Source organism: Salmo salar, chromosome ssa02 (genome assembly GCF_905237065.1).
Source record: "Salmo salar chromosome ssa02, Ssal_v3.1, whole genome shotgun sequence".
Lineage (NCBI taxonomy): Eukaryota > Metazoa > Chordata > Actinopteri > Salmoniformes > Salmonidae > Salmo > Salmo salar.
The window spans coordinates 60,799,174-60,819,906 of record NC_059443.1 but is presented as its reverse complement, the minus strand read 5'-3'; the positions used below and the strand labels follow the sequence as shown (position 1 = coordinate 60,819,906).

At 45.1% G+C, this 20,733-nt stretch overlaps 1 protein-coding gene across 6 annotated transcripts in view; it reads left to right on the top strand.

Moving 5' to 3' along the window:
* LOC106586780 (SH3 and PX domain-containing protein 2A) overlaps positions 1-20,733 on the top strand; it is a 122,839-nt gene that overhangs the window by 77,490 nt on the left and 24,616 nt on the right. For 4 of the 6 annotated variants that reach the window (XM_014174408.2, XM_014174398.2, XM_045707020.1 and 1 more), the window contains 3 exons: positions 38-82; positions 4,420-4,548; positions 18,362-18,475. In XM_014174408.2, the coding sequence (XP_014029883.1) occupies positions 38-82; positions 4,420-4,548; positions 18,362-18,475 (288 nt within the window). The remainder of the gene's footprint in view (positions 1-37; positions 83-4,419; positions 4,549-18,361; positions 18,476-20,733) is intronic. The other 2 variants (XM_014174425.2, XM_014174414.2) reach the window with 1 other exon arrangement.

Below are 20,733 nucleotides of genomic sequence, written 5' to 3'. Positions count from 1 at the left end.
CTTCCTCCCTTTCTTCTTCTCTTCTTTGGGCCTACAGTATGGATGTACGGCTTTACCGACAGTCCAAGGAAAGAGGCCTCAGGTAGTCCTACTTGTGTGCGTGGCACAGGAGGTTGGTGGTACCTTAATTTGGGAGAATGGGGCTTGTGGTAATGGTGGGAGCGGAATCAGTGGAATGGGATCAAACACATGGTTTCCATGTGTTCGATGCCCTTCCATTTGCTCCATTCCCAGACATTATTAACAGCTGTCCTCCCTTCAGCAGCCTCCTGTGGTGCGTGGGTGGGGTGCATACGCTTGTGCCTGTGTGATATGTCGCAACGCTGGTGTGTGTGTGTTGTGGTGGCTATGCTTTCTATAACCACATGCCCAATGGCTTTTCCATGTTTGTCCATTTTTGTTGGGGGTTTCACTTATTTTGCTTCGCATGCATTCACTGACTGTCACTGGTTTCTGTTTATTTTCTTACCCATCTGCTCAAGATCAACCGTTCACGTTCTGTCTTACTTTACTGACTTTAATCTCTGCATCCCTATGGACCTGCCTGACTGGATGGCTGTCAAACATTCAATGCACTTTAAACATAGTTACTTAGGCACCTTGCCAGACTGTTGCTGCCTGGCCATAGTGTGTTATACAGTACAGTTGAAACCAGGAGTCTGGTTCTTTACGCTTGAGTTCAACATGTAGATCTAAGATCATGATGGTCAATCAACGAGAGAGAGAGAGAGAGAGAGAGAGAGAGAGAGAGAGAGAAAAACACATCTGCAGCTCTGCAAATAAACATCTCAGCAATGAATGTGTTTTTCTCCAGAAATAAACACATCACATCAAGCTTTTAACAGGAATAGAAAGGGCCTGATTCCCCCCAGCATCTGGGGAGCATTTTCCAAATGTTGTCCCAGTCAACTTAGGTGTAATTGGTGCAACATTTAGAGAGAAAAAAGCTTTGTTTCCTTGTATTAGCACTTTAGAAGTGTCAATGTGAGTTTTGAAGAAAAAATGATCCGGCCATGGCCTAAACTATTATGAGATTGACACCAACATATAAGCAACTGTTATGATTCATGATGTTTCCCGGTTGTACACACAACAGTTGACCGTATCCATAGAGACAGCATGCCGCATGTGGAGGGTTGATCTGGTGTAATTTTATAACTAAGTTTGACCCCATTTTCACCCTGTAGCGCCTTGTTAATTTGCCTGCATGTGCTTTGGCCATATCTCAAATTACACCCTATGCCCTATATAGTGCACTACCTTTGCCCCGAGCCCACATAGGGGTTGGCTATATAGTAATAGTGAACTCACTGTAGGGAATCAGAGTAATATTATGCTGTCATAAGGGTTAAGAGAAAGGAAATGTCATGACTTCCGCCGAAGTTGGTGCCTCTCCTTGTTCGGGCGGTGTTCGGCGGTCATCGTCACCGGCTTTCTAGCCAACACCAATCCACGTTTCTTTTTACATTTGTTATGTCTTGATTGTTCACACCTGGTTCCCATCTCGTTATGATTATTTCCCTGTTTAACCCTCTGGTTCTCATTATGTTTTGTGCGTGATTGTTTTGTTGTCGTCGTGTTAGTTGTTTATTGCCAGTATTGTTTATCCCTGCGTGGATTTTGACTTATGAGTTTTCCTAGAGTAAAGTACGTTATTTTACTCAGTTCTGTGTCCTGCGCTTGACTCTATCCTCACCTCCGCAATACTGACACTGACAGGAAAATACTTTCCGTTCTCAAACAGCATGATTAGAGGGAGGAGTAAGGGAATAGGAAATAGGAGATCGAAATATAAGGCCCATCAAAGATTTGAGACTCAATCTTTGTCTTTATTTGACCATATTAAGCAGTCACAGACAGGGGAATCTCCGATGAGGAGTGAAGACTGATAGCGTTACCTTGTGTTGTTGGCTAGCCATTTTGTTTATGTAGGCCCATGTGGAGATACTTAACTGTGTTCTATTCCAATGAAGCGTCTTGAGCTTGACCGTTAAAACGCTGCATTTCTTAATCCCTTTCCTCTTCCTTGCAACATCGCAACGTTAGGATGTCGCAACGCTCGTTTTATAACACTTAGGTTTGTTAGCTGTTGTTTATTTGACCGTAGTAATTGAATTTCACCATGTTCTAAATGATAAACGCTTGACAGACATCTTGTGTCAAAGGATTGGGAAATAACCTGTCTTTAATTCCCATTGAATTATTCAATCCCAATCATTTTAATAGGCTTATAGCACAGATAGTTTCTTAGTCCCAAATTGCACCCTGTTCCCTATTTAGTGCAATACTTTTGACCAAGGGCCATATTAGTCTTTAGCCAAGGTGTTGCTTTGAAATTAGAGGCTTGCTCCCAGATCTGTTTGTGCTCTATAGCCAACTCTGTCTATGGTCTGTGATGGCAATGACAATAGGATTTGACAAGACAGCACAAACAGACCTATGACCAGGCTATAGCAAATACACAGGCGGAATGATAGAATGATACAATAGCGGGCAACAAATCATACAGTATAATCATATTCACATTGATACAGCAATTGGGTGGGTGTAGAATTATGCTGATGGGGCACTGTCTTCATTTTCCCACTTACAGTACTTGTTATGCACTCATATTTGTAATGATTTTTCTTTTAGATAATTATTGGACTAGAGTAGACTAGAAAATAATAAAATCGAATAGAATTGAGATCTACATGCAGTAGCCACTAGCCAGGTGCTGTGCAGCAATATTATGACTGTTACCCAGAGCCTTTCACTCAGCAGTAACACACACACACACACACACACACACACACACACACACACACACACACACACACACACACACACACACACAGTAGTGCGTTTTAGGATCATCTGCCTCCTGCATGTTCTTCTGTTTTGACCATTTCTCTTACTTCACTACCTTTATGTCTGCTCACAAATCAATGTCCACAAGAACAGAATGCATGTCCGTGTGTGTGTGTGTGTGTGTGTGTGTGTGTGTGTGTGTGTGTGTGTGTGTGTGTGTGTGTGTGTGTGTGTGTGTGTGTGTGTGTGTTCAATGTTTGGTTTCCACATTCGTTCGCATAGAAAGGTCCTTGGACCTTGCTAGGTGCCTAGAAAACAAAGATGGCTGCCAGTGTTTGGGGTTTTTCCTCGTGATGTTTGGAAATGCTCCTGGAAAAGAGACATGTCATAAAGGGACTCGCATGTTGACATGGTGCTATTTACTGGGCAACGGATCGCGTCCTTGTCTAATGAATCCTAGACAAAGAGTTAGTGGTGGAGGGTAATTAACTTTACTGGAGTGCTGTGATATCAATTTAGGAATACATGTAATGTATATTTAAACTCTTCAAACTCTGGTTAGATAAGACATCATTGTATTTATGAATAAGGACGAAGAGAAATCAAGTAGAGCCTTTTAGAGGGCAGGAAATGAGTTACAATTTGAAGGAAAATCCCAAAGCGTTGGTACAATCATACCAATGCGTAGAAAAACGTCACCAAACAGTGCTTGTGACTTAAATCAAACACACACCACGTGAACTTTGTGAATGAAGTCATTGCTGGCACTCAAGAGTTTATCATTGGGAGCTACAATGAGAAGAAGAGAGAGGTGAAAAAAGGAGAAAGAGACAGATGCTGGGCCTATGTTTATGTGAAACACAAGAAGAAAGCGTTTCAACTTGGGTTATGCCACACTCTTGTTTTCTTCCCCCTCTCTCTCTCTCTCTCTCTCTGTCTCTCTCTCTGTCTCTCTCTCTCTCTCTCTCTCTCTCTCTCTCTCTCTCTCTCCGTCCCACTCATATGTTTCTATTTAAGGTCCTGTAGGCCTGACTGCCTTGATTGGCGTGGTACAGCCCCCTACTCCTCGTCCAACGGCAGGCTCCCAAACAGAGAGAGAGAGGAGGGGAGAGAGAGAGAGCAAGCCACACTACTGATTTTCCAGAGGAAAACTTTTTCTATTCTTCCAGTCCCGACTCGAGTCTGTCTCCAACTCCAACCGTTCAGCAATTCTCCCTGTCCTCTCCTCCTTTTCTCTTTCTTTTATCCTCTCTTCCCTTCATCTCTCTTTCCTTCGGACGTTTGTTTAGATTATGGAGGCCCCGTAACGGAGAACACGTTTTTCTCTCTCTTTATTTCATCCCTCGTTTTTCATTTTGACTTCTTTCAAATGCTTCCTGGTCCGTTAGTGTGGGCCGGGGGAAGGTTCCGCTATATGGCCAGACGTTTGGGAATAAAATGCAGCGATAATATACTGAGCGAGCGTTCTGATTGGCTGGGGAGGAGCAACGGTGCGGATTCGGCCTATGGCGGCATACCGTTACCGGGCGCACGGTGGCGGCGGGCGCTTGCGCCCACCACGGGGTAGGGGTGCCATGGTGGGGACTGGGAGCTGGCTGACGGCGTGTTTCTTCCCGTCCTCCCGTGCAGGCATTGACAGCTCGGACCCTATGGTGCTGGAGCAGTACGTGGTGGTGGCCAACTACGAGAGGCAGGAGAACTCTGAGATCAGCCTGCAGGCTGGGGAGACGGTGGACGTGATCGAGAAGAGCGAGAGTGGTGAGTAGTGTGTTTACATGCTGTATATGCTGCTTTGTGTTGTATTTTACTTATCTTTCTCTCTCACAGACACACGCACACACACACGCACACACACACCCGCACGCACACACACGCACACACACGCGCGCGCGCACACATGCACACGCGCACACGCGCACGCACACGCACGCACGCACGCACGCACGCACGCACACACACACACACACACACACACACACACACACACACACACACACACACACACACCAACTTATGCACAGTCAGCACCTCGTTCCTTCTTTACTCTCATGGTGTCACTCCATGTTCTGTTTCCTTCCCTCTGCCCCTCTTTGTCCTCAAGAATCCCCCCTTTTCTCCCCCTCCTCCCTCTCTACCTCTGTCGCTCCCTTAAGCGTTCTCTGTGTCTTCTAACTGGGGCTTGGCTCCACCTGGAGGCTTGCCGTTTGGCCAGCAGTCCGGTGTGTGTGTGTGTGTGTGTTGTGAGTAGAGGTGTGTTTGTCTGCGCTTGCATGCTTGGGTTTGTGTGAAGGTGTGCGTGTGTGTTTTGTGTGTGTGCATGTGGCTGCGTTTGGCTGGAGGCCAATCTATTGCCTTGTGCAGCAGGAATGTGGACTTATAATTAATAGTCCACTTTACTTTAGTGGGGAGTGAGATGTGTTACGAGTTCCATCTCGGAAAGGCGAAGGTCGACGAGCAAAGTTTTGAGGGGAGGAAGAGCCAGGGTGACAGAGGCAGAGAGATCAATTCTGCCTCACCAGCTTTATTCCTCACTTGTTATTTGGAAGCCTTGGGATAACTGGCTGCGTGTACTATTTTCACCCTTAGGTTTGCCTCCATTTTCATTGTACTTTACAATGTTATCAAAAACCAAGGACATGGCAGTTGAGTTGTTGAATTAGTAATAGTTTGCTATGTATAAACCCTGAATAAAATCGGGTGAGTGAAAAGTCAACGTGAGTATGTTGCCCTTATGTTTTGTTTTCGTCTCTCCAAACTCGATTTAGCAACACGAGAGCTGGATCTAACTTGCCATGGTAACAAGCCATTGACAGCTTTCACAACTCAAGATTAACAACCACAACAGCCTAACAGTCTACCATCAGCAGAAACCCCTTTGGCAGTGATACATCCACACACATCTTCCTTTCACATATTGGTGTGTGTGTGTGTGTGTGTGTGTGTGTGTGTGTGTGTGTGTGTGTGTGTGTGTGTGTGTGTGTGTGTGTGTGTGTGTGTGTGTGTGTGTGTGTGTGTGTGTGTGTGTGTGTGTGTGTGTGTGCGAGGTGTTTTCTCACAATGTCTTTGAGTCGTTATGCAAGTTAATGAATCTCTCTTTTTCTTTAGTTTTACAATCGACCCAGCAACCCACTATCCTTCAACGCTTGACATTCCCCCCCCACACTCTTTCAGCCCCATGTGTTTTTGACATCAGGTTGTTTGAACAGCTTTTTGCTGTATTTCCCATTCCATTCATTGTCAGTACAGTGAGACAATTGTCCGCGCTAGCCAAAGCGGCAGTTCAGCCAAACTCCGTATGGGAATAGAGGTGTAGGTGTTTTTGCAATGCTGATCTTCTTTTGTGAGTATTCAATGTGTTCAAGGTCATACATGGCGAAGGGGAAACCTAATGTCATCAGAAAATGTGAACGCTGGGAAGTGCAGTACTGCAATGATTGTGAGATGTGGTTGTTTTTACCTATCTTAGTTAAATGAACTGATCGGCCAAAGTCCCTTTAGCGAAGATTGTCCGCTAAATGACTAAAATGTAAATGTGAAATGTCATGTTTTTTTTTTTTCAGTCTCTCTTCTCAGTCTCTTTTGTGAGGTTTCGTACCGTCAGCCTTCAAGCTGCATTGAGTTACGTTTCGAGAGATATGTGAGAGGATGAGGCTTCGATTCCCAGAGATTTTGTAAGAGTCACACGCTAGAGTGAGAGTCACTATATGTTTTGTTTAATGAATATTCAAAAGTGAATTACCTGTGCGTATGCCAAAACCACGCCATAATTATAAAATGATTGGTGGCACTGACACACTGCATTGGAAACCCCAGTTACCCCCACGATCGGGCACATTAAAACGAAACTAGGACAAGATCTATAAATACTCAGTACTCGGACAGTTTCAATACAAAAATATAAAAACAAATAAGAAAACAAGCTGTGCTTTCACTGGAGCTGAACGTACTCAAACTAGACTAAACCTGAAAAAGATCCAGAACATCTCAGACAGTATCAGTACAAAAGTTCAAGAAAAACAAACAAAATATCATTCATAGGGAAACAAGCTGTACAATGACTGTCATTGGACTTGAAGGTTACTGTAAACATGCTCAAACGTCTCCATTAGGCCAAAGAACTAGAGCGACAATCTACGATGACATCATTCGCAGGCTATGCCAAACCAAAAAAGTCCCAATGCCTTGTATATCCCAGAAACCCTTTCACCTTTTTCAGCGCTTTATTGCGACCTTGGAGTCTCCACAGCTCTGCTTGTTTATGTCCTTTGACATTTTGATTGCAGAAACACAGACGGTAATTTAACATTGCAATCTCCCAATTCACTAGACCCCCTATTTCTTTAATGTTATTTTAATGTTGCTTTAATGTTCCTCTCCCCATGCATCTCGGCATTATGACAACATATGCTTTTAAGTTAGCTTCTACCAATCTTATCCAGACTCTGTGCTTTTTATTCTCCTCTCCATACAATCTCCATACAGTATATCATATGCAGTTGTCACGTCCTGGCCAGTATAAAGGTTAATTAGTATTGTAGTTTGGTCAGGACGTGGCAGAGGGTATTCGTTTTATGTGGTTCGGGGTGGTGTGTTTTGTAAGAAGGGTGTTTGATTTAGTATTTCCGGGTTTTGGTTTATGTTTAGGTATTTCTATGTTTAGTCTAGTGTGTCTGGTTCTATGTTGAGTTAATTGGGGTTGGACTTCCAATTGAAGGCAGCTGTTTGGTGTTGCCTTTGATTGGAAGTCCTATATTAGTTGGGTGTGTTTGTCTTGTATTTTGTGGGTGATTGTTCTGTGTTCAGCCTATGCTTTGCAGACTGTCAGTTTATCGTTTTTTTTCTTGTTTGTTGTTTTTGTATTCGTTTTGATTTAATTAAATGTTCAAAATGAACAACTGCACACCTGCTGCGTATTGGTCTACCTTTCCCAGACAGCAGTTAGGAATGGTTTGGGTCAAGCAACAGCCAATGAAAAAAACATCCACTGCAGTAAACCACTTGACTGTAGCATCAGTTTTTTCGTTTCATGCACTGCTTACCTCGATAGTCCCGGGTTCCTAATCCCGAGTCGGATGTTATTGTTATAACCTACCCCTACTGCGAGAAGTTATCGGCCGCGTGCGCTCTACTTCAACGCCAGCTGTTTCACTGTATAGTGTCAACAAGACGCCAGTATCGCTACGTGAGACTGTACTGTGTGTGTGTGTGTGTGTGTGTGTGTGTGTGTGTGTGTGTGTGTGTGTGTGTGTGTTTGGTGGGTGGGTGTGTGCTGATGTCATGAGTTTTGGCTGTGAGATATGTGTCTGACTGTCTGTCCAGAGATTTATGAGCTACTATCTAGTAAAGAGAGATTTATGGAAGGGCAAGTAGGTGGACACGCCAGAGTCCTCATGAAAGGAGGGAAAGAGGAGGAGAAAAGGAGGAGTGGAGGCTATGTATGGGCCAGTGTCCTGGTTTTCTCCCACCCCGGTCATTCCTTGGACATGGGAAATCACAGAGAGTCTGGAGGGAAGAGGCCTCAGATTGGGAAAAACATCACTTGCATGTGTGACCAGAAGTTATATTGAGCAATCAGTTTATTGTGCTTCCTGCAAAGTTGTTATCATCATGATATACAGTTGAAGTCGGAGGTTGGCATCACTAAAACTAGTTTTTCAACCACTCCACACATTTCTTGTTAACAAACTATAGTTTTGGCAAGTCGGTTAGGACATCTACTTTGTGCATGACACAAGTAATTTTTCCAACAATTGTTTACAGACAGATTATTTCACTTCATTATGTTTGGAGGAATAAGGGGGAGGCTTGTAAGCCAAAGAACACCATCCCAACTGTGAAGCACGGGGGTGGCAGCATCATGCTCTGGGGGTGCTTTGCTGCAGGAGGGACTGGTGCACTTCACAAAATAGATGGCATCACGAGGAAGGGAAATTATGTGGATATATTGAAGCAACATCTCAAGACATCAGTCAGGAAGTTGAAGCTTGGTCGCAAATGGGTCTTCCAAATGGACAATGACCCCAAGCATACTTCCAAAGTTGTGGCAAAATGGCTTAAGGACAACAAAGTCAAGGTATTGGAGTGGCCATCACAAATCCCTGACCCCAATCCCATAGAAAATTTGTGCGCAGAACTGAAAAAGCGTGTGCGTGCATATAGGCTTACAAACCTGACTCAGTTACACCAGCTCTGTCAGGAGGAATGGGCCAAAATTCACGCAACTTATTGTGGGAAGCTTGTGGAAGGCTACCCAAAACATGTGACCCAAGTTAAACAATTTAAAGGCAATGTTACCAAATACTAATTGAGTGTACGTAAACTTCTGACACACTGGGAATGTGATGAAAGAAATTAAAGCTGAAATAAATCATTCTCTCCACTATTATTCTGTCATTTCACATTCTTCAAATAAAGTGGTGATCCTAACTGACCTAAGACAGGGAAGTTTTACTAGGATTAAATGTCAGGAATTGTGAAAACTGAGTTTAAATGTATTTGGCTAAGGTGTATGTAAACATCCGACTTCAACTGTAGGTGAGTGATATCAAATGTATATTTTATAGAATAGTCTTTGAAGACTGGTAGGTCGGTCTTTATTTGTTCAGTTTTGTCTCTGTTAGAGATGACCGTACGCTAACAAATCTGATGCCATAGTTGCACAAAAATGACTGGTTAATCAATGCAACTGGGCCTCCTTTCTGTGGCTCCATACTGTGGCTGAATATGGAAAATTCCCCTATTTTCTGTGTGCTTACCCCGGCCTAATGGATCTTGCAGGAGGACTGTGATGCTATGCAGCAAACAAGATCCCTTTGGGTTACTGTGCCGCTCACTCAGCCCACAAGCCCAGCCGGAGAAGACATTTGCCCCTCGCCTCTCTCGCTCTATGCGATCTTTGCCAGGTTGAAGAGGGAATTTGTCACCATAGTCCTAAAGAGCTTAGGCACGCTTACCGTACAAAACCCGCCTAAACACACATTCACACACATGGTCACGTACTCACACACATGCGTGAAATGATGTATACACATGCAAACACGCATGCATAGACACACACAGGGTCAAACGCACACACACACCACCCCCACCTCCCCTCTCTCGCTGCCTGCTGTGCCCACGGCGGAGAAAGTTAGGTTGGCATAGCCCCCACTAACCCACATATTCTTTCCTGAAATCTACCCAGTTTTGGCTGAGTTTGGGCTGGGCTGGGATGTGGTTGTTGTTTGCCTTGGCCTGGGGCCCTGTGTAGATCAGCTTTAGTAGGGGAAAGCACTGGGCCAAGTTATACTTAGGGAAGAACACCATTTGTGTCAAATCTTACACTCCATCACTCAGGCTACAGCTAGCTTAGCTCTAGTTTCACCTTGAGGCTACATTTGAAACGGACAGCCTAGCATGCTCTTCTGTCTTCAGTCATGCCGATAAGGTTGTAAACCATCAGAATCTTGGCCAGAGGGCTGCTGAAGACAGGCCTCACACACAAGAGGCCATACAGATGTAGGATATGAATTTGATCACCCTGTTGCAGGAGCTTGTATTGTATTTGAGGTTTAAAAAGGTTTCTGAAGTTTGTTCCACTTTGACATTTCAGACTTGATTTTCCCTTACGAAAAATGTATCAACCCATACAAAATGTCAATTTATTATATTACTTATAATCCACATACTAATTCTAATTTCCTGTTGCTGCATGATTATTTTCCTGCTGTAGCAAACTCGCTGAAATGAAGATCCTACATCTGTAGTCTCACATAGCCTATACAGTGATTCTTCCTTTAAAAGTTGTGTCGCCTCACCTCTAGGCAATCAAATCGACAGACAGCTTCAATCAAAGAGTGTTTAGCGCTAGAGAGGTTAGCTTAAAGGATGTCCTGGTCAGGCTGTAAAAATAGATAGCCAGCTTCAATCAGGAAGTAATACTTATAAGCCAAGAGATAGCGTAGCTGGCTATTAGTCATGCTATACATGCTACCCGTAGCCTTAGCGTAGCTTTTCACCCAGAGGCACAAGAGTTGCTAATCTATGTTAATCGACTCAACAGAGAGGTTACCTATAAACCCTTTAGAATCTCCTGTATAGATAGGGTCACATGAAAGGCCATAGCTGGTTTTAAAATAGAGCGTGTTGCCATTAGCATGATTACTGAGGTGATATGCATGGGTAAAGCTAGCTTAGTGTTAGCCGCACCTCCCATGCTTTGAAATGGCCAGCCTGTTTCAATAAGCGTGACACAGGGGGTACTTAGCTGGAAGGAAGCTTTGAGATGGGTCTCTCTCTCACACACACACACACACACACACACACACACACACACGTTATGTTCTTCTATCCTCGTGGGGACCTAAAATGTATTTAAATTCAAAATCCTACTTTCCTTAACCTAACCCTTACCATAATCCTAACCTTTACCCGCAACCCAAACACACACACACACACACACACACACACACACACACACACACACACACACACACACACACACACACACACACACACACACACACACACACACACGCACACACACACGCACACACACACAGCGGTTCAAGTTCAAGGCCTGGGGACTTAGCCCAGGCATGCTGAGCGTGATATTTAGTCAACACGGTCTAATGAACTTCCTTCCACCACGCTATCCCCTTACACTTGTAACACAGCTAACAGTAACCAAACCCCCATGTTTTATGTTTTATGAAAACTTAAAGCAAGGTAACACAATCTCCACAGTGGGATGTGAGTTCCTCTGTCTACCGTCCTGTTAGACATTGTCAATAAAGATTTGGGGCCTCGAAATAAACTGTGACTTTCTTGGAAGGAAATGACCAGCTTGAGGATTCGGGTATCCTCATAACTTCCCCTCAGTTAGAATGATCAGACGATGCTTTGATGTATCCCGTCTTGGGTGATTTTTATACATGGGATGTTTTATGTCTCTTTACATTTCCAATTTGCTACACCATCTTTTCAAACAAAGTTCACACTAAAGGGAACGAAAATGTGTTCAAAGGAACTTGTTATTAAAAGACTGATGTCATTAGAGGGATTTTGTATGTTCTTCGTTTGATCCCATCCAACAAAATCATATCTCTAAGGCCTAACTAGGCGTTTATCATATCATATCATATCATATACTGTATCGACTTGGAGGTCTTGATGGGATTTCAATCCAATTTCCCTAATTAAATAATCTCGTTCAGGCCTCCCGAGTGGCGCAGCCGTCTAAGGCATTTTATTGCAGTGCTTCAGGCATCACTACAGACCCGGGTTCGATCCCAGGCTGTGTCACAACTGGCCCGTGACCGGGAGTCCCATAGTGCGGCGCACGATTGGACCAGCATCGTCCAGGTTAGTGGAGGGTTTGGCCTGGGGGACTTTACTTGGCTCATCGCGCTTTAGTGACTCCTTGTGGAGTGCCGGGCACCTGCAGGCTGACTAAGCGGGCGGGTTTGGCGGGTCATGTTTCGGAGGACGCATGACTCGACCTTCGCCTCTCCCGAGCCCTTTGGGGAGTTGCAGCGATGAGACAAGATCGTAGTTGGATCGCAATTGGATATCACGCAATTGGGGAGAAAAAGGGGGTAAAATACAAACAAACGTAATAAAAAATGGTATAATCTCGTTCTGTATTAGCTTTAGATTTGATTACGTATATACTTTCCTGCAACCTATACCTTTATCTTGCTCACCCACAGGGTTTGTGTGATTAGATATAAGGATGAGAAAAGTCTCTGCCTTCCAGGCCTGATTCTCCAGTCTCGGGTTTAGACCTCCTGAGCTTCCGTAATTATTATGTTTCTATTTTAAGCCTCAGCTTTCTGTGTCCCTTAGTTCTGCTTACTCTGCAGAAAGCGTACGTTGTGGTTCAATTCAATATTCTGTCTTCCTGACTCGGGCTCAGCCGCATCCAACACAGAGCTCATATCACATATCAGATCTGTTGTTCATTATGGCAAAGCAATGAAATGAGTAACACAATCGCGTCACGGGATCCCTTGGTTTCCTCAAAGGCACGTTTGAAATAAGTGTCGTTGACGAAACGTTTTGATAGCCCCGTCCCGTTTCTCCGTTCCATCAGGCCAAATAAAGAAAGTGAAAGGAAAGGTTCTGTGGTGGTTTTGGATGGGGAAGTGTGTGGAATACTCCCTGCTTTGAAGCCCTGGCCAGACATCTGCTCTCTCTTTCTCTCTTTCCATCTCTCTCGCTCTCTCTCCGCATATCCCTCACTTTAGCTCCCTACTGCTCTCTCTCTCTCTCTCTTTTTCATTCCAGCGCTCCATCTCTTTCTCACCTTCACCCCCGCTCTCTCCCTTTTTCAATTCTCACCCTCAGTCTCTCTCTCTCTCTCTGTCTCTGACTCTCTCTCTATCTCTCTCTGTCACCCACTCTCTCTATCACCGTCTTTCTCTCCCTACTAGGCGTTTACCAGCCAATGATGAGTATGTTCTGCGCAATTACTGTAGCATTTGATTTCCACGTGACCTTATTCTCATTGAGCAAAAGGGGGAGATGGAGAGAGAGAGGGAAAGAGGGAGAAAGCACTGCACTCTGCTAAACCCAACCTATGCTCTACCAAAGCACAACACCGTGGAACTGCAGTTAGACTACTTATTCATGTCTGGGTTAAACCAGCAGTACTGTCAATGTTAAGAAGGTTTTGCAGCTGTCACTCTTTGACCTTTTTAAGATAGTTATCTTTAGTTCCACATCATGAATCCGATGAAGTAGAGGAAACTGGGTCATTTCTGTCAGGAAACAACCCGGACCCAGAAACAGGAAATGAGCACTCGTGAGGTAAATGTCTCGAGTGAACTCACTAGCACGGTTTTAGTCTGACAGCACACACACACACACACACACACACACACACACACACACACACACACACACACACACACACACCCTGCAACCAATAACACTGCCATGATGACTGAAACCTGTTGAAACAACAGCCCTTCCCCTTTACTTTCTACTCTACTGTCTGTTCATATGGTGGTCAATATGCAGTTCATTAGATGACCCGCCTTTTATATGTCTTGTTTTAGCTTGTTTCATTTTTACAGCTGCCCCCAACCCCCCTTACTGCCCTGCCCCCCTGCCCGCGTCCCACCCCTGCTGGAGAATGACACTTGTTTTTCCACTTTTCCATGTTCTATGATTCATAACCTTTCGAGGAAAACATGGTCTATTTGTTGCTGTTTGAATCCCAGATTGCCCCTTTAGTCTCTCTCTAGTCCACCTGCACTGTAATGTATTCCATACACGTTCAGTACAGTCAAGCAAGAAATATAGCTATTTTAGAACATATAGTCATTTAAAATAACTGACCGTCAGCAAAGGTTATTGCATTCATAGTTGATGTAATATGGTAATGTTAGCCACTGTAATCAAACAAGACATGTATGCTTCCAAAAACAGCTCTTGTAGCATATTATGATTAACTTATCGTTTAGGTGGTGTGGCCGTCCCACTACAGAAAATCAACATATTTTCTTTGTTTATTGGACAGGATAGATAGAAAGAAGTTTATAGGAGGAGAGAAATTCCTAAAGTGGTGGGTCAGATTTGAACCCATGCTCGCAGCGTTAGTACTTGTTATCCAGAGGCAGTAGCGTCGACCGCTCGAACACCCCAGGCTACGTGAAACATTTTCTTGATTTTTCACACACAAAACACGACAAACCCCGCCAACAAACAGAAAAGACACAACAAACATGGTCAACATCAGACAATGCCACGTAAACAGCTCAATCCTATGATAAATCTCTTGGAGCCTAATTGAGCCGCCAAGCCAATTGGCTTCCACTGTGTGAATGGGAAAACCCTGACTCGAGTCTTCTCCAAGGGGGATGTCTTCTCTCTTCTCTGGGAAAACAGCGTTTATAGTCTGTCTGTCTGGAGGCTAAATGGCATGGCCAGAAAGAGGGAACGCCAACTAACTTCCTACTAACAACTGTCCTGAAAGAGAGAGAGAAGAGAAAAGAGAAAGAACCAGCTTCTGTCCATATTGCAGTTGGACAGAGTGAGTTTCCTGGAAAATGTTGACACACGGACAGTAGTTGGTTGAAACATATGAGAACGTTCCCCCGCTTTCTCTCTCTGGTCTCTCTCTCTCTCTCTTCCTCCACTGTCTCTCTCCACTCTGGTAACTGCCTATGTGTGATGAGATCCAGCAGCCTTTCTGTTTCTAATTTCTCTGCTCTTTTACCGCATCTGACTTTCTCCAGAACTGAATTTATAGGCGAACTGGGCCTTGTCAAAGCCATATGGTGTCTGCCAGCCTGGGAGCTGAATGTATAGGGGAGCTGGGCCTTGTCAAAGCCATGTGGTGTCTGTCAGCCTGGGAGCTGAATGTATAGGCGAACTGGGCCTTGTCAAAGCCATGTGGTGTCTGCCAGCCTGGGAGCTGAATGTATAGGGGAGCTGGGCCTTGTCAAAGCCATGTGGTGTCTGTCAGCCTGGGAGCTGAATGTATAGGGGAGCTGGGCCTTGTCAAAGCCATGTGGTGTCTGTCAGCCTGGGAGAGAGAGACCAGGGCTAAACTAGTTTTTCTCATTTGCCTTTTCACAGCACACGCAAGTACATACACATACAAGTGCAAGCAGGCATGTTCGTGGATCCCTATATAGACACGCGCCCATGCTTGTATGCATACACTTTCACACAAACACACACGTTTGTGTACTCAGGCACACTCTTTCCACGCACACAGCCGTGACCTATTTTTATCAGCCCCAACTAGGTAGGCAGTGATATACAGCCGTGGCAGCTCACACATGCAGCTGATAATGGCAGTCGCTCACCAGGACCCTGCCACATAGGGATTTAGGAGACTGTTTATCCTCCGCTTGTCAAGTCAGGTGACCTTTTGAAGAAAATGGCTCCTGAATTGTCTCTTTGCTAAACTATGGCCAAATTCCATAAAGGTGGATGGGTTGGATTATTTCCTTTTGAACAGTTGCGGTAACTTGATCTATAAAGTTTCTTTGCTAAAACTATGGCCAACTTCCATTGAGTAATAAAATAATAACAAAATAACACATAAAAGTGAATGTGTTTCGTATGGTATTGGCACATGGAATGAAGGACTTTAAAAAAGAAAGGAGAGCCCTAGCGTACTGCCTCTCTCTACTATATGTGTTGAATGCCGTTCATCAAAACATATTTTCAGTCTAGGATCTAGCTAGCCTACAGTAGCATAATAATTAATTAGCATAGCATCAATGTCACAATGTCAAATTCATGTTGGCAGTTAGCACTGAGGGAAACCTATGCCTCTACATTCAGTCCAACGTTAGCGTTTTCCCTAGGCTAATCATTAGCATAGCATCGTTTGTATAGCATTATTAGCATTTTGTGAAGCCAACCGATTCTGACAGGTTTCCAAACTCACTGTACTGTGTGCTATCAGACCCCAGACTCTGCTGTAATGTCTACAGTGGGACCTACTTTGAACTTCAATGCCTATGGGTTGAAGCCTCAAACACCGTGGTGGACCATGCAGAGCTTCAAACATAGTATTGCTATAGTAGTCTTGTGTTATGAGTGACTTCTAACCTGGATTTATGGAAAACCAAGGAATGTTTGGGAAGTTACTGGAATTTCGCAACCCTACCAATGACCAACGTTCTTTTTTTCCAATGAAGAAACTGTTGTACACAGACATAATTTCCATATGGGTCAAATAGGTCTCATTTCCCAATGTGACTTGGCGTGTCTTGCAGGGACATAAAATGGGGCGTGTGAGGACTTGATTTACTGAAGCCTCTGTGTGTGTGTGTGTGTGTGTGTGTGTGTGTGTGTGTGTGTGTGTGTGTGTGTGTGTGTGTGTGTGTGTGTGTGTGTGTGTGTGTGTGTGTGTGTGTGTAGTATCAAACCACATTATAGGACCTCACCATATAACTGTTAATACAGTCAAGAGCTGTTTGTTGGACTCCAATGTAGAGAAAATAATTGTTGTGCTCGTTGCCTCGCTCTCTTCTCTTTCATATTGTCAGAGCGTGTGAGCCATCCGTCAAGAGTGTGCCTGTGTGTGTTAGCATATGGCGTACGTCTGGGTGCGTTACAGGCTGCAGAAAGTCATAAATTATCCTGTATCTTTGAGGTTCACTGAAAGGCAGCTTCCCTACTATTTACGACTCTGAATAGTCCACTTTGAACCCAAATGTTACGGATGAAATGCTTGGGGAGCCTCCGAACTCTGAATAGACAGTCGGAGAATCTGGATTCGTGCTACCACTGCAGAACTAAAACACAAAGACACATGCTAACTGTCAGGGAGGGATCGATGGCTTCTTTTCCTCTCTCTTTTTGTGAGTTTCGGTTTGGTTTGGTTCCCGATTCGACATGTGTTTTTGCATTCAATCAGGTCTAGGTAGAGGCGAGTCAATTCGAATCAAAAAGATGTATTGTCCCACAAACACCTCTCGAAATACCTGACTAGGATTTTTTTGTTGTTGAGACTAAGTTCAAGTCAATCCTTAACTATTGCACTGATACAGGGTCAGCTCTTATTTAATCCCCTTGATGGTTTCAGGTTAAAACTCAGTTATGGTCATCTGATCCTAGATCTGTGGTTCAGGGACAACTTCTACCTCCTTGAGCCTTAGTGTCCTCTGCACTCTGGGCACATCAAATAAAAAAACCCTAGAGTGCTGATCTAGGATCAGGTTCTCCCTGTCCATATAATGTCAATTATTATGATTCAAAATGAAAAACTGATCCATGATCAGTACCGCTACTCTGAAACGTCTGGTGGTTTTGTAATGATAGCAGCTTTCCAAGCAGGTGAAAAGTTCCCTGGTTACATCACTTCACTACTCTCCATGTAGCAGATATAAATGAAATCCTGGACCAAGACAAACCTTAACACCCGATCAGTTCTGCAGTTCTTTGTGAATGTAGAACAGTTATTGTAATTTATAGCCTTAGCAAACTGCTGCGGATGAAGGAACTAGAACGATGACATATTTCCATTATTGAATGTAAATCAAAATGTGTAAGTGTGTTTGGAGTCCTAGCACAGCTATTAGTTGTCATGCCTAAGGCCTTAGTAACGATGGTAGTGATATTTAGCAGGGAGAATGGCTGGTGTGTGTTACCTAAGGCCTTAGTAACGATGGTAGTGATATTTAGCAGGGAGAATGGCTGGTGTGTGTTACCTAAGGCCTTAGTAACGATGGTAGTGATATTTAGCAGGGAGAATGGCTGGTGTGTGTTACCTAAGGCCTTAGTAACGATGGTAGTGATATTTAGCAGGGAGAATGGCTGGTGTGTGTTACCTAAGGACTTAGTAACGATGGTAGTGATATTTAGCAGGGAGAATGGCTGGTGTGTGTTACCTAAGGACTTAGTAACGATGGTAGTGATATTTAGCAGGGAGAATGGCTGGTGTGTGTTACCTAAGGACTTAGTAACGATGGTAGTGATATTTAGCAGGGAGAATGGCTGGTGTGTGTGCGTGTGTGTGTGTGTGTGTGTCTGTCTATTTTCTTTCTGTGTCATAGTGTATAAAGAATGTGTGTGTGTCTCCATGTGGCTCTGCACAAACTAATGTGTGTGTGTGTCTTTGTTATAGGTTGGTGGTTCGTCAGTACAGCCGAGGAGCAGGGTTGGGTGCCGGCCACATACCTGGACTCACAGAACGGCACTAGAGACGACCTGGAACTTAGCACCGTCAGGACAGGAGAAGGTAACACACACACACACACACACACCAGCCATTCTCCCTGCTAAATATCACTACCATCATTACTAAGGCCTTAGGCATGAAAACTAATAGTTGTGCTTGGACAGCAGGAACCTGTCACGCCCTGACCTGAGAGAACCGTTTTTCTCTGTTTGGTTAGGTCAGGGTGTGACATGGGGTGGGCATTCTATGTGTCATATTTCTATGTTTGTTTTTTTTCTTTGATTGGCCTAGTATGGTTTCCAATCAGAGGCAGCTGTCTATCGTTGTCTCTGATTGGGAATCATACTTAGGCAGCCCTTTTTCCCTCCTTCAGTGTGGGATCTTGTTTTTGTCAGCTAAGTAAGCCTGCAGAACGTGACGTTCGTTTTTTCTTTGTTTGTTATTTTGTTTGAGTGTTCTGAGTTACAATAAATATAAATATGAGCACTTTCCACACTGCACCTTGGTCTACTCCTTTTGACGATCGTCACAGAAGATCCCATCACCAAAGGACCAAGCAGCGTGATCAGGAGTGGACCTGGGAGGACATTCTGAACGGCAAGGGATCCTGGACGTGGGAGGAGATCCAGGCTGGATGGGATCGCCTCCCATGGGAACAGGGCGAGGCAGCGAGAGCAGAGCGGCGACGAGAAGAGGAAGTAGCCCGGCAATGAGGCAAGCACAAGAGGCAGCCCCAAAAGACATTTGGGGGGGCACATGGGGAGATTGGCAGACCTGAGCCAATTCCCCGTGCTTACCGTGGGGAGCGAGTGACCGAGCAAGCACCGTGTTATGCGGGGATGCGCACTGTGTCGCCAGTGCGCAGCTACAGCCCGGTGCGCTCGGTGCAAGCTTCCCGCAGTTGCCGTGCTAGAGTTGGCATTCAGCCAGGAAGGATTGTGCCGGCTCAGCGTTCCTGGTCTCCAGTACGTCTCTTTGGCCCAGGTTATCCTACGCCAGCTCTACGCACAGTACCCCCAGTTCGCCAGCACAAACCTGTGCGACCTGTTCCAACGCCCCGCGCTTGCCGGGCTACGGGGGGTATCCAGCCAGGACGGGTTGTGCCAGTCATAAGCTCCAGACCTCCAGTGCGCCTCCAAGGCCCAGTGTATCCTGCGCCAGTTCTACGCACTGTGTCGCCAGTGCGCCTGCACAGCCCAGTTCGTCCTGTGCCAGCGCCCCGCACTTGCCGGGCTAAAGTAAGCATACAGCCAGGACGGGTTGTGCCAGCCATAAGCTCCAGACCTCCAGTGCGCCTACACGGCCCAGTATACCCTGTGCCTGCTCTGCGCACCCGGCCTCCAGCGACGTTCCCTAGTCCAGAGCTCCCAGTTACAATAAATATAAATATGAGCACTTTCCACGCCGCACCTTGGTCTACTCCTTTTGACGATCGTCACAGAACCTCGAGGACCAGGGTCAGAGCAGGAAACAGACACTGTAACGAACCCAGTGTCTGTTTCCGAAGGAGTCTCGTTTTGTCATGACCTCTGTTTTTTGCAATACTGTTTAGTCTGACTGTTTGGAGGGCATATTTCATCACTAGAGAATAAGCTCCCTTCCCTTTTGGTGCTTTGGGATGACACTGTAGCGCCTTAGCTGTGTGTTACACCCAGGCAGGCAGACATGCACACACAGACATACACACACACACAGACATACACACATACATACACTCGCCCACCATTAAAGTCATATTACCTCTGTTTTCCATCGGTTTTAGTAAACCATGGAAACTACCTGGTATAGTGTAGTCATTATGCCGTAATGCTTTGTGTGTCATAGACTGCCACCAAGGTATGCGAGGCTCTCTCCCTGTCCCTCATTAAGACACATTGCTTTATGATCCTCGCGCTGGCCCATGGCACTGTTACACTGTAAACTGGCACGCCACATCCCCGCATGTGATGACAGGTCCTCTGCAGCTGCCGTGGCCCCCAGCTCCCCTTAATGCAGACTGCAGTCACTCCACAGAGAGAGAAAGAGAGAGAGAGACGTACTGGGCTGGTAGTGAAAGTCTGTGATAGCCTTTAAGGAAAAATAATTTAATGTAGCTGGAGCCTGGAAATACCTAGGGATCTGAGTCAGGCACACACACAAAGAGGGAATACAGACGCACACACACACCCCACACATATTACATCCCTCCCATCCCGCAAAACCCCTCCTTTATCAACACCTTCCCCATTAGAGCCTGCCGACTCAGTTTTCACACACCACTGCATATCTCATATCTCAAGTAACTATCCTGTCTCCCCTACCCTCCCAACCCCCCCTCA